The sequence below is a fragment of the Phaethon lepturus genome, unplaced genomic scaffold (genome assembly GCF_000687285.1).
Source record: "Phaethon lepturus isolate BGI_N335 unplaced genomic scaffold, ASM68728v1 scaffold53054, whole genome shotgun sequence".
Classification (NCBI taxonomy): Eukaryota; Metazoa; Chordata; class Aves; order Phaethontiformes; family Phaethontidae; genus Phaethon; species Phaethon lepturus.
Window position 1 is genome coordinate 1,407 of NW_010536595.1, and position 15,737 is coordinate 17,143.

The 15,737-nt window shown below is 45.7% G+C and overlaps 1 protein-coding gene across 1 annotated transcript in view; it reads right to left on the reverse strand.

The window, feature by feature from the left end:
* Positions 1–548: 548 nt before the first annotated feature.
* Positions 549–15,737, reverse strand: part of WSCD1 (WSC domain containing 1) — a 22,031-nt gene continuing 6,842 nt past the window's right edge. The window contains exons 3-8 of the mRNA XM_010286196.1: positions 15,402–15,586; positions 12,142–12,263; positions 5,364–5,529; positions 3,731–3,895; positions 2,848–3,048; positions 549–937 (exon numbers count right to left, since the gene is read on the reverse strand). Coding sequence (XP_010284498.1) covers positions 585–937; positions 2,848–3,048; positions 3,731–3,895; positions 5,364–5,529; positions 12,142–12,263; positions 15,402–15,586 — 1,192 coding nt within the window. The 3' untranslated portion in view covers positions 549–584. The remainder of the gene's footprint in view (positions 938–2,847; positions 3,049–3,730; positions 3,896–5,363; positions 5,530–12,141; positions 12,264–15,401; positions 15,587–15,737) is intronic.

Sequence of the window (15,737 nt, forward strand, 5' to 3'; positions counted from 1 at the left end):
GCACCTCTGACACCGCTGTGGCAGGCGACCTGACCAGGAAGCCCAGGAAAAGGAAGCTAGTTGGCTATACCGAGGAGAAAGCAACTGATTTTCTTAAATGCTCAGATAAAATTGTTGATCAGTGTTAAGACTGTTTTTTTGGTTTTGTTTTGTTTTTTTTTCCTTTTCCCCTTTATGTACATTCATTTCCACGACAGTTGCTGTGAAAGCCCAAGCAGCCTCTGGGAGGTCTGCGATGGCAGCAGGGGTGAGAAGGCAGGATGCCTGCCGCAGAAGCAGGGGTGCTCCACTTGTGCAGGGAGGGGCACACGCAGGTAAACGCTAATCACTTTTTGTCATGGTTTATAACCCAATTTCCATCCTTCATTGCTTGCCTTCTGGAGCACTTAGTGCCCTGAGTGGAGAGAATTTGCACTGCTCAGCAGACTCTACAAGTATCTTTGCTTTAACTACTATAAAGCTCTTGGGGTTGGTTTTTTTCTCATGTTTTTGTTTGTTTGTTTGTTTTTGTTTGGTGGGGTGTTTTGTTTTGTTTTGTTTTTTAATTACTTTATTTTTAAACACAGTAGAGTGCTACCAGGCTATCATCTTGGCACGTACTCTCTGGGCAGCCCTGTGAAGTTTCTTTCCCTCAGGGCTTCATCCACTGTCAGGATGTATCTGTTAATAAGATCTTTCATTTCCTGGGTGAATGGCTCAAAATCCTTTTGCTTAGCACCAGACCGCTTGAAATTCCCATCCCTGTTGTTCTCAACACAGAGCAGTCGGTCCTCTGTCACTGTCATGTTCAAGAACTCCACCATTTCCTTCAGCTTGGGGATGAGGCTCTGCTTCAGGTCCTCGTAGTGGACAACGAGCAGGCGCTTCCCGTACTTCAGCCAGTCCAGGACGTGGGAGGCCCACCAGGAGGCATAGCTGTTCACGAAATCAGGCCACTCTAGATGACCGGAAAACCAGGAAAATGAGACAGTGTTAGTCGCGCTGTGTTTCAACAGTTTTCCAAATGTTACCTTGTGCAACAAGCCTGGCGTTGCTGGGCACGGTCTGATGTTGCTGGATGGGCGCGTGCTGGAGAAATGCAGCGTGGCCGGCTGCTGGGGTACGGCAGCTTGGCTTTGCAGCTGCCGGCATGGAGACAGAGGACGCTGAACCCTGCTGCTCCCCAGGGCACCTGGCCTGGGCAGGCCTCATGGCCCTTCGCAGGGCTGGGAGCGTCACCCAGCTGCCTGGGAAGCCCTGGGGGAGGGACGGGGGAACTTTGCATCTTCGCTGTGCCTTGTTCATAGGAGCGGAGACCTCTGTGCGCGCCCGCAGCGTGTGCGCCGGGCAGGCCGCTCACCGCAGGGGCTGCGGGCGGTCACGCGCCCCGGGGGAAGAGTTGGCTGAAAGCCAGTGAAGGGGTGTGAGCAGGGAAGGCAGCGGGTCCCACTCGGATGGTGGCTTAAGCAAGGCTTTGCCATGTAACTTCAAGCAGATTCTTTCATTTCTGTGGTTTTCCTACCCTGTTACCTCCATTTCAGATGCAGACTGAGACACAGACTTTTTTTTAATACATATGTAAACAAATAATGTATAATAATTACATACTAATATATTAACTTTTTTATTATGTAAATGCAGCATCAAGATACCAATCTTGGCTGGGGCCCAAGGTGCTGATGACTCCCAAATCTGTCGAGTAACATATCTTTCTGCATGCTTACCAGCCTGCTTATGGGGAGACTGGATAAGGAAATAAGGATTAATAGGGAAGGTTATTCTGTTCCTGGCACATGGGAGGGATTTAAGGTCACCTGCCAGTATCACTGGGACAAAATTTACTGAATTATTTTCCCACCTTTGCCTCGGGCATTAATGACACATCAATCTCTGTTTGGTCTCTGTGATAATTTAATTTTCTGAGGGACAAGATAGTCCTAGCTAAAGCTTTTGGACTGGACAAAGAGCATTTCTGGATGAAATGTAACAATTTGTTTGCAGTACAGGAAAGCCATTGTCTCCAGACTTCTCTTTTCTAAAGGCCATTTTGGCTGTTTTTGATGAATAGGTCTTGAGTTGTGACTGATGAGAGGTGATACATGAACTTGGGAAAGAAATGTGCTGTGACAGGGGAAACGTTCCCCCAGCCCCCACAGCCCTGTGCTGCGTGGTTTGCCAAGCCACAGCTGTAATGCCTAAAATATGCATGAGGAGAAACACAAGCCGAATCTCTTCTCTGCTGCAGAGTCTGAATGCAGCCGTGTGTTCAGCGGGGAAATTGTAGTCACACTATCCAGCTTGCCAGTCAAATGCATGAAGCATGGCAGGCATATTATGAAGTCTTTTCATGTGTTCAGGGAACACTGAATCTCAAGTCCCCTTATTGCCATTATCCTTATTTATCTGCAGTGCAGTAGCACCTGTGCAGTGCTGTAAAATTTCCTTCAGGAAGTGTCATGCTCCACTGAATCCTCCAAATCTTAAATTAGATTTCTCACGGTTATTACATGCTGCAGGGGCAAATGTTCTTCACCTCACATAGTTTGGCAAATAAGCTGTACACAGGGGTGTTGTATCTGGACATGTTTTCTGCCGAACAGTATGATGGAAGCAATGATGCTGCATGCCTGTGGCCACAGCATTGGTGCTGTGCTACCCTCCCCTCCGTGGTGCTGGATGTACAGCAAGACCACAACCACACCCAGAGTGCAGGTCTGAGTGCTTTTGGGACTGATCTCGGCTGCGATGGGACTCGAGTCCCACCGAATTCGTTTGCAGCGCTCTTCCCGGCGTGCCGAGAAGAGAGGTTTCAAACTCTGCCCAAAGCGGCAGCGGGCACCCCCAGCCCACGCTGGGGCAGTACGTTACCTTTGCTCTTCCAGTTGCGGTCGGTGGCGTACCCCAAGTGCCCAGCGTATTTCCTGTTGAACTCTGCCATCAGCGACTTGTACGGGTTCCTTATCAACAGGATTGCAGAGTCGAACATTTCAATCTCCGTCTTGCCACTTTCATGTGTTTTCACACAGATGGTCCTTCTGCTTCTCCAGTGGTCTTTTTCGCCTTTAAAACCTGTTTTACAAGACAGGATTGTTGGATTTTTTCACTTGACTATATGTCTGTTCCTTTTCACACTCTAAATCATTCCCTACAGCGTGTTGTGAAAGTACCAGTCAATTAAACCCATGGCTGGAGCTCTGGCTGCTGAGCAGGGCGTGTGCCTCCCCTCCACTGGGGAGGACTTCGTCGGCATCTGGCTGCAAAAGGGCTGTTTTTCATGGGGCCAGTGCTTGGAGCTTGCGAAATATCATGCCCCCTCAGGATACTGTCCTCCCAGAATAATTAGTAACATTTAAAAGTTCAACCCTTGTGTTTCCTGTGCTACTGAAGAGTCTTACCCTCAGGGTTTAGTCAACTCTTTTCTTAGTCAGCTGGACTTTTGGGCCGGTCTTTTAGGTGGGAGCTATGCACGTGCACAGCAGCACCACTGCAGGTGACATGCAAATTTTGCAAATCGAGAGCCTGGCTGGTGTCTGTGAAAGTAGCTGCCTGTCAGGCTCAGCACACTGCTGCAGCAATCCCTGCTGCTCTCTGCACCATGTGAGACCGCTCGTTCCAGGCACATGTTTAAATTTTACCAAACATGCTGACAGTACTAGCCTGTGCTGGCCCCAGACAGAAGGATGCCAGAGTGAGTAAGTAAAGCTTTGTGCCTCGTAAGGGCTTCGTAGTCCCATCCCTCTGGATACGGTACCTTTGTTATAGAGGGCTCCATCGAAGTAATAGCTTCCTGTGTAGTATCCTGTGGCATGCTCTATCAAATGGCGAGCCCACGTATTCCCAGCCCCAGGAAAGCTCGACAAAGCAACGAACACTTTGGATTTGGCGGTTAAGAATTTCCTGTCTGTGCAGCGGGTGTCTGCGAGTACAGAAGATATTTCATTGTTAGCATTGTGGCTTTTTAATAATTCCACTGACAGCTCTTGATTACAGGGTTTATTGCTTCTTTCTTCTCTCTCTTGCAAATATAGGATATCAATTTGAGTCCAGTTGTGAGTCAGCTACTTCCCAAAATTAATTCAGCCATAAGAGGCCAAAGAGATTATCCTCAGAAGAGGCTTTTGCTGGTTTTGTGTTAGGCAACGCTTTTTTGATAGAGCTGCGGCAAACCATTGTACTTGCCAGCAAGTTGTGATAAAGGCATCTTGAGGCCCGTTTGTTAACAGCTACTTGCCTGGCAGGTTGGCTCTTCGATGAAACCCCAAATGTGCTGTTACAAAAACTCACCATTTCCAGGTGTAATGCAGGAGAAACCTCCCTACTGAAAGGAGCTGTCATTCCTCTCCAAAGGGCTCAAGGCAGCGAGGAGCCCACATTGCATTAATCTCCCCTGGGGGCTAGACACCTGGTTTCCATGCATGCTTCCGTAAATCCTAACCTTATTTCTTAGTGTGCCAATAAAAGCAAGGATAGGATGAGAACCAATCTTGACCCTCTGTGACGATTCAACAAGAAGCCAGGAAATAAATTAGAAATTACTCTCTTTATTCTTCAAAACAGCCTCTAGATGAAGCCATGGCTAGAAAGTGCCAGCACAGTCCAGAGGAGGCTGTCTTCTGCTACTACTTATCTACACAGATGTGGGAAGTACTAGCAATTTCATGAAAGCAAGCGTTCTTGCGTGACCTTTTCCTGTGTTGGCATCTGCAGACTACCTCTGAACAGGGAGATGGAGGGGGAAAAAAGGGCTTTGGGTTAAAAAAAGCCCAGCACCAATCCAGAAAAGCACTTAATTTGTTTAATTTTAAGCTTGTGAGAAGTTTCACTGAACTCAGTGCAAATCATTGCATGGATAAAGTTGCCTAAATGGTTTACTGGATTGGAGCCTTACTCTCTGCTTTATTTTCTGTCCCTGAAAGATGTATGCAGATGAATATTTTAGAGGAAGATGGGTAGAGCAAAATTAGAGTCTGCAGAGCTGCCTCAGTGGCTGCATGACGTGTGGGCCCGGGTGTGCGTTTAATGAGCAGGACTGGAACCAGAGTACGGGGCCCTCGTCCCCGGCTGCCCAGGGTGCTGCATGGCTCGGGGTATGCCTTCCCAGGCTCTGCCTTGTTCTCTCCATCTGCAAAATAATTATATTTTTCCAGGGTGGAGAGAGGCTGTGCTGCTTAATTAGAGAATGGAAAGATGCATACTTACAAGCACGATTGCAAGGGGGGATTTAGATAAGAGGTGTTTCCTAAATTCCTGCCTGTATTGTGATACAAACATTGTGGCTATGACTGCTGTAAACTAGATCGCTTCTACCCGCTGCAGAAGGGGCGCAGGGGCTATTTCCAGCAGTAGTGGGTCTGGCCCCGGCACAATGAGGGTAGAGCTTGTACCTTGCACCGGTGTCTGATAGACCAGGCAGTATTTTCCCTCGGCGGTGCTGCTGGCGTTGTGCATCCCGCTGCAGAGCAACCCGTCTGCACTGTCGCGCAGGGAGAAGTGCCCAGTGGGGTAGCCGCAGTAGCACTCCCGCCCTCGGATGACTGCCAAGGGAAACTCCTACAGAAGGGAGAAAATAGATCAGTGCGTAAATGACATGGCATCAACAGCCTGCAGGGAATGCTGCTGCTATACAAAGAAAAATAAATCTTCACAAGGCCACTGTGAAGATCAAAGCAGTATTTGATATATTGTTGTAAAGCTCATGCTTCTTATACTACTACTGTCTTTGGTATGGCAATTTCTTAAAAATTGGTTTTCAGACACAAGCCTTGTAAAGCTTGAAAATTCACAATATTCTGTTTTTCATTATTCATAAAAATAATTTTATAATATTCCTGCAGCACCAAGTATGTAATTCCACCTGCAAAACATCAATGTGGGAAAAGTTGTTCTTATTTACCTCCAAAATGAGCATTTTGAATAGGATCACCTTTTACATGTCCATTTATATTCCCCCAAACTGAGGAGTCAGCTGTTAAAAGGTTTGCTTTATTCAGTTGATTTTACCAGAGTTTGTGTAGAGGAAACTTGCCGTTCAACTTCAAAGAATTAAAAGGAAGAAGAAAATTTAGACCCACTAACTGCTGCAATCACATTTAAAAATAGAAAGAAAAAAGTCAATCCATAAAAAAAGTATGCATATTAGTATGACTTCTTCACAGTTTGCAAAAAATGAACGTGCATAGAGGGGCTGATAGAGAGTTTGAGAGCTACTGTGTATATTTTTTGAAAAACAATTTAGAAATAAAATACCAAGTAATTTTTGGTACATCTATTCAGAGGGGATGTGCTGACGGCAAACATGGGGCTGCACCAGCAAAGGCGCAGGCCGAGGGGAACCTGCGGTGCCTGAGCGCAGCTGCAGCCGTAGCTGGTGCTGGGAGTGAGCTCAGGGCACGCGTGGCTCTGCCCGCTGGTGCGCGCAGGGTTAGCTCAGCTGGCGCCTGGGCTCTGCCTTCAGGCACGGGCGCTTCTTGCTTTATGTTACCTTGCTTCTAGGTAAGGAGACCGCCTATGAAATCCAGACTGACCGCTGCAAATGATGGGTCTCTCAGCAGAACGTAAAATGTGCAACTACAAGAAAGTTACAGGTAGTGTTTATCGCAAAGAAGTAATTCCTGAGGAAAACCTTTGGATATAAGAAACTTTTTTTTTAATGGCTTTGATGAAAAGTAATTCGTGTTTGAGTGTACCAGTCTTACCCAAAACGGGCAACAGGCTGCAAAGCAGCAGTGCTGTGTGGTGGCAGGGCAGTGAGGCCGGGCTGTTGTGCTAACACTGATGAGAATTAAGTTTGTGGGAAATGTGTGATAATTATTAGCTGAAGGAATTAGCAGTTGCTTATGTGCTCAGTGGGAAAAGCACAACTTACTACTTTGCTGAAACTGGCCCTACAACTCAGCCTTTCCCCTCTTTTCCAGGAGGACTGGGGTGGTTTTTCCCTGGGTTTCCTCAGTCCCCTGACGGCTCGCGCAGCGGCGCCGGGGTGCACTGGCCTGCGGGGATGGGCTTGGTGCAGCCACAGAATGGCTGAAGGAAGCTCAGGGGTTATTGGAGTGCAGAGCATTCAATTCCGCCTATTCCACATCAACACTTTCTGCCTTTTAAAAAGTCTTTTGGAGTCTGGGAGTGCGTGACAGGACTGCTGAGCAGCTTATCTCTCACTCTTCCCCACGTGTTCATCCTCTGATAAGGAGTCGAATACAACACATGTGCCATCTGTGCCCGAACAGGCAACATTTGCTTAGCGAATGAGATATGACATCGTCAAAAACTATTTACAGATTTGATCCAAGGGCAAAACAGTTCTCTTTCTGCCTGCAAACAGAAATTTTCCCCTTACGATGAAGCAGTGTTTCTCAGTTTGAGAAACTAATAAGTGTCCAAGCCCTCAAACACAGCCTAGAATAAAAATGCACCTTGTACGTTGTGCCAAGCGGCACCTGCAAGCGATTTGCTTTTCTGGAAGGCTGGAGGTTTTGTGAAGAGACCTAAGCAAACGCTTCTCCGCACTTCTGTGTCTGCAGAAGCGCTGGTCGATACGGTGCTCTTCTGCAGCCACTCTGCTCGTGGTTTGGGGTAACGGAGGACCGGGGTGCCTGGCCCTCCTGGAGACAGCGGCGGTCGGGCTGACCCATCCCTGTGCAGGCTCCCTGCTGCTCGGGCAGCAAGTGGTTGGAGGAAAGGGAGAGCCAGGGAGTGGGCTTCACAAGTGAAAGTTTCAAAGTTTTAGCGATGGCAGCACATGTCTTGAGAGAAGCACAACAGTAGCTCTGGGAATCACAGCAGGATCCGCAGCGTTGGTGCAAAGCGCTGTAATCAGCCGGCTGATTATTCGGACTGACTGTCTACCTAATGCAGCGCACAAAGTGATTGCAGGGTAATGGACTCGGTCTTGCCTTCCCATCAGTATTTAAGCAAAACTACAAGCCATCTACTCTCCTCACCTGTGTATTTATGTAAGCCCTAAGCTGTGGTTATGGCTTTAAGTCAACCATGTAACTTTTAAGTGCAGGACTAGTCCTCAAGCTCAGCGCACGCGAATCTGCGATGCTTCACTTAAACGCAAGTGTATTGCCAGAGAAATCTGCAGGTCTATGAATAAGCGTTTTTGTGAATTGAGCTTTAGAGCATGCATTGACAGGCTCAGGTGTCCATCCTGCAAGCTGTAATTCATGAGAGTTGATGTCAATGGAACTATTTACATGAGAATTTGTTAGATGAAGCCTCAACAGATAGTTTAAGTGCTGTAAGGAAAGCAATCCTTCTCCGAACAGCAACACAGGTGATGTGATGATTCAACCATTGATTGTTTTTTATTGGATTGTATCCAAAGTAAGAATTATGAGTAGATTAAAAATACACTTATCTGGTTCTACTCTGATTACTAAATTCCTTTCTTTTCCAACTTCCTGTACTAGCTCTCCTATCTTGATGCAGTTAAAATTTTTCTCTCAATCTACCAAAAAGAATAAGAGATGGGGGGCTAAACATGGAAGGAAATTTGTCTCCCAAGTAAAACCAATGCATTTGATTTATTTAAAAACGGACATGTTCATTTTTCAACAAACCTAGAAGTCATTCTTCAAGTTTCCATTGAACTGGATATTCTAAGAGCAAAGAATAAATGCCATAAAGCCAATCACACCCTTGTTTTACACTGAGATCTGTTGAGGCCAAGGGACAAATCCTCAGTGCACTGTTCTACCCAGTGTGACCCTGATTTGAAATACTCCTCTCTCACTGCTGCAGTAAAGTCAGTGAGGCTGTGGTTGAGGTTCTGGCCTACTAATCTTTGGTTTATTGTGTAAAAAAAAAAAATAAATGAAGCTATGGAAGCACTCTGTATTAATTCTACAGTGGGATTTGGATCAAAAACAAAGGAGTCTTTGTTTATGGGTAAATAATGGCATGTAGCTACATCTGGAATCCAAAACAGCAGGTCTGTTTTTGAAATTAGAAGATTGCTGTATTCTGTATATTGCTGTATAAAGAAAAGAGAAAGCACCTTAGATCTAGTAGTGTCCAAGCATGCAAACTTGCTGGCATGGCTTTTGGATGCAGTGAGTACTGTGGTTCTCTCAATTCGTAGTGTTCTTCCAGATTTTATTCATATCATCATATATAACTGCATACAGCAGCTGAGCCATAAAAGGATTGTTTGTTTAAAAATATAAATTCAAATGGAGATGGCTCATTTAGTATGCAGGTTGGCTTATAAAAGAGCATATATGAAAACTATAGCTTCTGGCCAAGGGACCTAGCACAGAAACACATTCATGTATCTGTGTTATGGGGAGATAATAGGTTGCTATTAAGCCATGCCATCACTCTGTTAATTAAGAAGGAAATTGCTAAGTAAGGGTATTAGGAGGTTTCATCTGAAGTTGTACCTCAGATTCATATTTCAAATGCTTCCAAGGACTGGAGCTACCATTTCAGCTGCACAAAGCAATTTGCAAGTCTTACAAATAAATATGGTGTCCCCCAATTTGCTTTTCTTCTAAGTCCCAAAGAACAAAAGACTTACTCATGTGTTTAACTTTAAGCATCCAACTAGCTCCTTTTAAAAGCCCACTAGCTTTTTCAGGATACACAGAAGTTGGTGGGATAACTCCTCTCAGCATAACAGGCTGGACTAAAATGACAGTGATTCCAGGAGGGCTAAGATGTTGCTATCAGCTAGGAAGTTGTCCATCTTATTTTGAAAGGAAAGGAACTAAAGTTGGGACACATGTTTGTAGTGTCATAATAGGACTTGTTTTGGTATCTAGAGTTAAAGCACAAATTGGTGTGTAACGGTTGGACTTGTGGATATGCAATTCCTGCTTCTTAAGTGGAGGGAGACCTTGCCAGTCTTTTTGTAGGCGAACATTCTCTAATAGTCACTTTCCAAAAGGTAGCATGGTGCCTAGCAGAGCCAAAGGAGGGACGGAAAGGGTAAGCAGGTTGTCACCTGCACCATTTTAGGGAAGGAGTAAATGAGAGAGGTACCAAACTTCTTCTTCCGCTTCCTTCAGCACCTTTTCCTCTTAATGTTTTCATTTCTGCAGTCCTCTCTATGCCCTCTGCGCAGAAAGAGTCTGTTCAGATAATCCTTTAGAATATCTGGTTTGCTGATGGCTTTCTCACACAAGCTTCATCAAGCAAATACGCATTGACTCTAACTCTGGAAAGGCATTAGCTGCTCTGCAGAGATGGACAGTTTCCTCCATCCTGCTCTCCTCTATCCTGGTCCTGTTCAAATGTCACGCTAATGTGGTACATTTTGGTTGTGGTCTTTTTCCTACCCTTCTCAATCACCAGTAATTTTAGATGCTTCCACTTTTTGACTGTATGGCCAGAAAACCTTGAAGGACCGACACTTCTGAAAATCCACTTACTTAGAAAAGTTATCCCCCAAAACCAGAATGGCATGACTGTGCTTAAAAACATTGCTCCCATGTTTAAGCACATCTGAAAACAACTTCTCCAGACATTTCATACCATTCTCCCAGATAGAGAAGCAATAATTAATTGCACTTCATCAGTAAACATTAACACAGTGATGTTACATGTGGGTAAGCTGACACAGAAAGATCAAGATTTTTTTTTTCCACCATTAAACAATAGATTAATGGCAGAGCCTGGAAGGAATTACTCATGAAGTCCTACTTTAGTGAACATTTATATGCATAGTGGATGTGAGAGTATGTTTGCAAGGTACAATATACAGGGTATGTGGGCGATTTACTGCAATTCACTGCACAAAGTTAATTCCATGATGCATTCTTAAAACACTGATGAGCTGGTATAGAGGATATGTTAACTGGGAAAAGCTTTCCCACTCTACCTAGTAATTAAGAAGATTTGTTGTTCATGTCGTAATAGTTTTAATCAATTTTGTGATGCTAGAAGACAAAGTAATTGAATGTTCAGTTTAGTGCATGAGGCTGAATATGGCTGCAGGCTAAATCTGACCACAGAGTGAACCCTCCTCTGCACAAAAAAATAAGCCCCACCAGAGCGGGGAGGAAGGGAAGGAAACCAACTGCATCAACAGCCACTAAAGCAGAGGGTGCGCTGGGCCAAACGTTCCCTCCCGTGAGGATGCCCATGTCCATCGGAGTCAAACTCCTGCAGTTCTTAAATCCATGCTCTTACTCTGTGATAAGTGTGGAGGATGAGCAGAGGTGATGCTTCAGGGCAAGAGTGTGCACGAGGACAGCAGATGTCAGCATGTCCCTTCTTACCTTCTGTCCAAAAGCCAATAAGCACACAACTGACTGACTTTGTTGCTTTCTTGTTGTCTTCTATATCGTAATAAGTTCTACAATGGTTCCATTTTAAATTAAAATAAAATTGATTTAAATTACATAGGTTATAGTGAAAGTGGTATAAATTCTTCTGGTGTGGAAAGAGACACATTTGTATAAAAGTACCAGGGAAGTCCACCTGCTTTCAGCGTGCTTATCTGCGAAAATTTTTCTCTGGCAGCTTGCCTTTTTTTTTTTTTTTTTTAAATTTAAGATTGTATCACGTTCCTAGCCAACGTAGTTACACACTGGTGTAAAAAATTATGTGTAGATACCTCAGCATTAAATCCTCTTTCTCGCTATGGCAATGCCTGCTGCTGCGCTGTCAAGGAGCCTGAAACCAAAAGGACCACCTTGGAGGGAGCACACAGGGCTGCACAAGGTGCAGGGCACTGGGTGTTGCTTCTCCCTGCCCTGGCCCCGTGTGGCTCCCCAAGAGCTGAGTAGGGACCAGCTCCTCGGAGGGCACTGGAGCCACGTTTCGGGTGCTGCCAGCCTGCGTGCACCCTCCGGCAGCATGTATGAGCTGCAGCCACTGAGACCTCCCCCAGGGTCAGATCTGGCTCTGAGCTTGGTTTGAATGTGACACAGAAATGGTATCGATTTCCTTATGGTCGATACTCGTCACTTAGAACGGCTTTTCTGTGCATCATATTTCGTGGCATCGCCCTGATGGCTTTCCCTCCCACCTTCCCCACTTAGAGAGCGGTTGGACCAGATGCATCACTGGGTATTTACTCTGATGAGTTTTGTCCTTTAGAAACTCATTTACAAATTCAAAGCTCTAAGGCACTAATCTCTGCTATTCCCTTAGTAGATTAAAATTTAAAATAACAAAAAAGAAGAAAGGATGTGAAATGAGAACTGTTCTTACTTTCTTGGAGCAAAATTCAGAGCACATCTCCACCGTCAAATTGGGCTGTATCAAAGAGGCTGGAAAGGTGTCTGTTAAATTTTCTGGAGCTCTAAAACATCCTCGATAGATAACATTTCTCCCTGCAGGGATATGAAATAGGTTTCTCTTGAGAAAACAATGTCTGTAATATCCTGCCTCTTTCACAAAGAACAATATTAGGTTCAGAAGCTAAAAATAATAAAATAAATTTTATATTCCAAATGCTGTAGAAATAAGAGAAACCATGATATACACTAGAAAAATGTGTGCAAATCCTGTGGTATTGAAAGGAGCACATGCCTTTAGCTTTGTACTAACCACTGAAAGCAGGGCTGCAGCAAAGAGTTTAAATTAAATTCCACCAGTGGAGGGCATTGCTATTGTTTGCAAGTCCCAGTTTTCTTTTGAAGACATGCTTTCCCCTGAAAGACTTAAAAGCCCCGATAAAAATCTACAAAGCTTCCCATGATCTGCACCAGAAAAGGAAAGGAATTTAAATGAATCCTGAAAGCCCCCACAGGGACCCACCTTCCTGCACATCTGCTTCGTTGTTGAGGATCTCTCTTCTCTTCCCACTCTTTCTTTTCAGGGCAAGGGAGATTGCTGCAGCCTTCGAAATCTAAGCTAGGCTTTTGTAAGCTGTTCAGGGAGAACAGCTTTCTTCAAGTCTTTAGCATCAGCCTCTGATCTCACCTGCTCCTGTATAAATGCCACAGAGCTTGGCAGAATTATCATTTTTTCACGTCACTGTGATTGAGGTCAGGATTTGGCCCAAATACTTGTTACAAGCAGCAATACAATTTTCCCTCCTCCTTAAGAGAGAAATGTCCCCTGACAGAACCAAATGAAAACCCAAAGCTGTCATGGAAGCTCACCAGCCCAGGTGAGGCCATGCATTTACGCAGATGAGCTAATGGTAATGAAGAAAATAACATTGTGTGGCTGGTCAGAAAAAAAAAAAAAGTCTGCATGTTGTACGACACTTCCGTAATTCTTAGGATTTCGTGGGCTTTACACAGGTGGAAAATGCCTTTACTTCATCACTCTCAGTAAACTAACTCTCTACTGACAGAATTTGCCTAGCGTGACTTGATAGGGAGAAAGGTGGGTTTGGGAATGAATTTGGGTCTTCTGAGTCCTGGTCCGCACCCACTGGCTACCTTAAACAACACCCAGCAGAACTGACGTGGTAGATGTGTAGTGTTGGATGACAGGAGAGATGCAGTGCGGTTTTGAAGTAAAAATTTGGTTCTGCATGAATTTCCTGGCAGAAGGGCCCTGATTCATGAGCTAAGAGCAATCTAAAAAGAAGCTGCTTACATATTGTTCCAATAACTGTTCAAACCAGTTACTAGAGGCAGTGCTATATCTTTGGGATCACTCAGGGGATGTGAAAATGAAATAGCTTGATGCAAACTGGGGGGAAATGGGAGTCTCCATGGGACCAGGTCGCCGCAAGCACAGCACCAAAGAATAAAGGAACACACATTTTTTGGCTTCTCAGGATGCCATTAAAAGACTTCCTACTAAATCTCACACTAATCTTTAATTCCTGAAACAAAATGTTTATGAACATGTTAGAGTTGTCGCAGTGGGTCAGGAAGGAAGCTTGAGCTGTCCACGCTGGTGCTCGGGAGGGAGCGGGGTTCGCAGAGAACCCGTGGATGACGCTGGAAATGTGCTGTATTTCTGTGGTCTGCCTGCTTTCTGGGAAAGGACGGCTGACTGCTGCCCCGAGGAAAATGGCACTCTGTGCCACAGCGATCCCCAGGCTGCAATAGCTGCAGCCTTTGAGCTTCATCGCATTTACCATGATGTGGGGGCACAAGCCCTGTGGCGCAGGAGCTGCGCGGCTCGTGGTGCCCACGGAGCCAGGGTGGGAAGGGCGAGGTGAGGGACAGAGAGGGCAGCCGGTGAACCCCATGTCGAGGAAGGTTTAAATGGAGATGCGACTGGATCTGCTCTGCATATGGAGAAGCTTTATGCGAGGTCTGTTTTCTGTATTGCACAGTGTAAATCACAGATGCCATTACAGTTTCAGAGTTACTTTCCAATATACTTGTTCATCGTGATTAATACTTCTGTTGGCCCCTCAGCTAGCTTGTATCAGTGGGATTCTTCAAACAGTCAAATATCAGGGATTACTAACGACAAATGAAATACAAATCTAGCTCCAGGCTAGATTAATTTGATGACTAATTCATTAATACTTAAGAAAAAAAAAAGCCGCCTCTTCCTGTGACATATGTATATATATTTTATGCTGAAGATTTAAACAGTGATGCATGTCCTGGAAAACCTGCCAATGTGCCTATCAGCCTGACACTACCAATTTAGATCTGTATACCTTTGATATATAATTTATATGTAGCTGGGTGGATTATTGTACAAACCTTGACTCGTCTTTAAGAAGAAATGAAGTACCATCAATACTGGCACAACCTAAGGTCTTGGTGCTTCTTCTCAGCAAATAACATCCGTTCAGGTCTTGTGAGCTTGCCAAAAGAAAAGATTGCTCAGCTGTTTAGATATTCTGTGTGCTTTGTGTTGGCCCAAAGGTTTATCTGTTGTATCTCCCATGGTGGCTAATTGAATGACGAGTAAGTGTTGTCATCTAAAGATGAAACAAAAATCCCAACCATTGCTAGAATAGAAGTCCTTGGAAGAGCAAAACTCTGTGGTCTCATTTCTCTCACTTAGGAAAGACATTGGTGTGCCCCTGTCTCTGGCCTCTACTTATTCTGCTGCAATCACATAGCACTTACTTTGTTTAGGATAATTTCTGAGCTTAGGGTGGCATTGCTACGAGTGCTTTTCTGCCTTTCCATTATAAGGCACTCACTTCCAGGGTTGTTTCTTAAACACATGTGGGTTTGTCCCTCTGCAATGGATACAAAGGGGAGTAATTTTTCAGCTGAAATTCTGCTGCTGTTGCACGCTCTGCACTGTATTTTGTTTCTTCCCTGGTGACACTAACTTTCTATGGGGCAGCCCAGCCGTGCCGGTCACGTCTCGCTGCTCCCAAGGCGGTGAGCAGTGCTGCTATTTTGGGGAGGGGGCCAGGGATGGGACCAGCAGGATACCTTGCCCGTGGGCACCTTTGTCTCGCTGGTGTTTCAAACTCTGGTGACAAATGGAGGGAGACGAGCAGCGGGGACAGCCCGCGTGGCGTCTCCCCCCATGGGACGAGCGTCGTTCCTGGGGAGGGCAGCCTCCTCTCCCGTTGCACACCCACTTACGTCGTCTCGCTCCTGCCCGCAGCTCCTCCACCCTGTAGACAGAGAGCCGGTTCACCCCTCCACAGACGGAGCCCTTTTCCCCCTTGCACTCGCTGTTGCACTCCTCGGGCTTTGAGGCGGTCGCTGGGAGCTTGTTCCCACAGTAGCACTCCGCTCCGTACGCCAGGCCCGCGTAGGTGTAAGCCCTGCAGGGAGCAAACCAGGCACTGTCAGTACCGGCACCCTGTCTGTTCCCAAGTTTAATAGCTGCACCCATGGCTTACACTTCGTCCTGCTCCAGAGACGCAGCCGGCCCTGGGCGCCAGCGCAGCTCTTCGAGGCGGGCAGCCAGCCCGG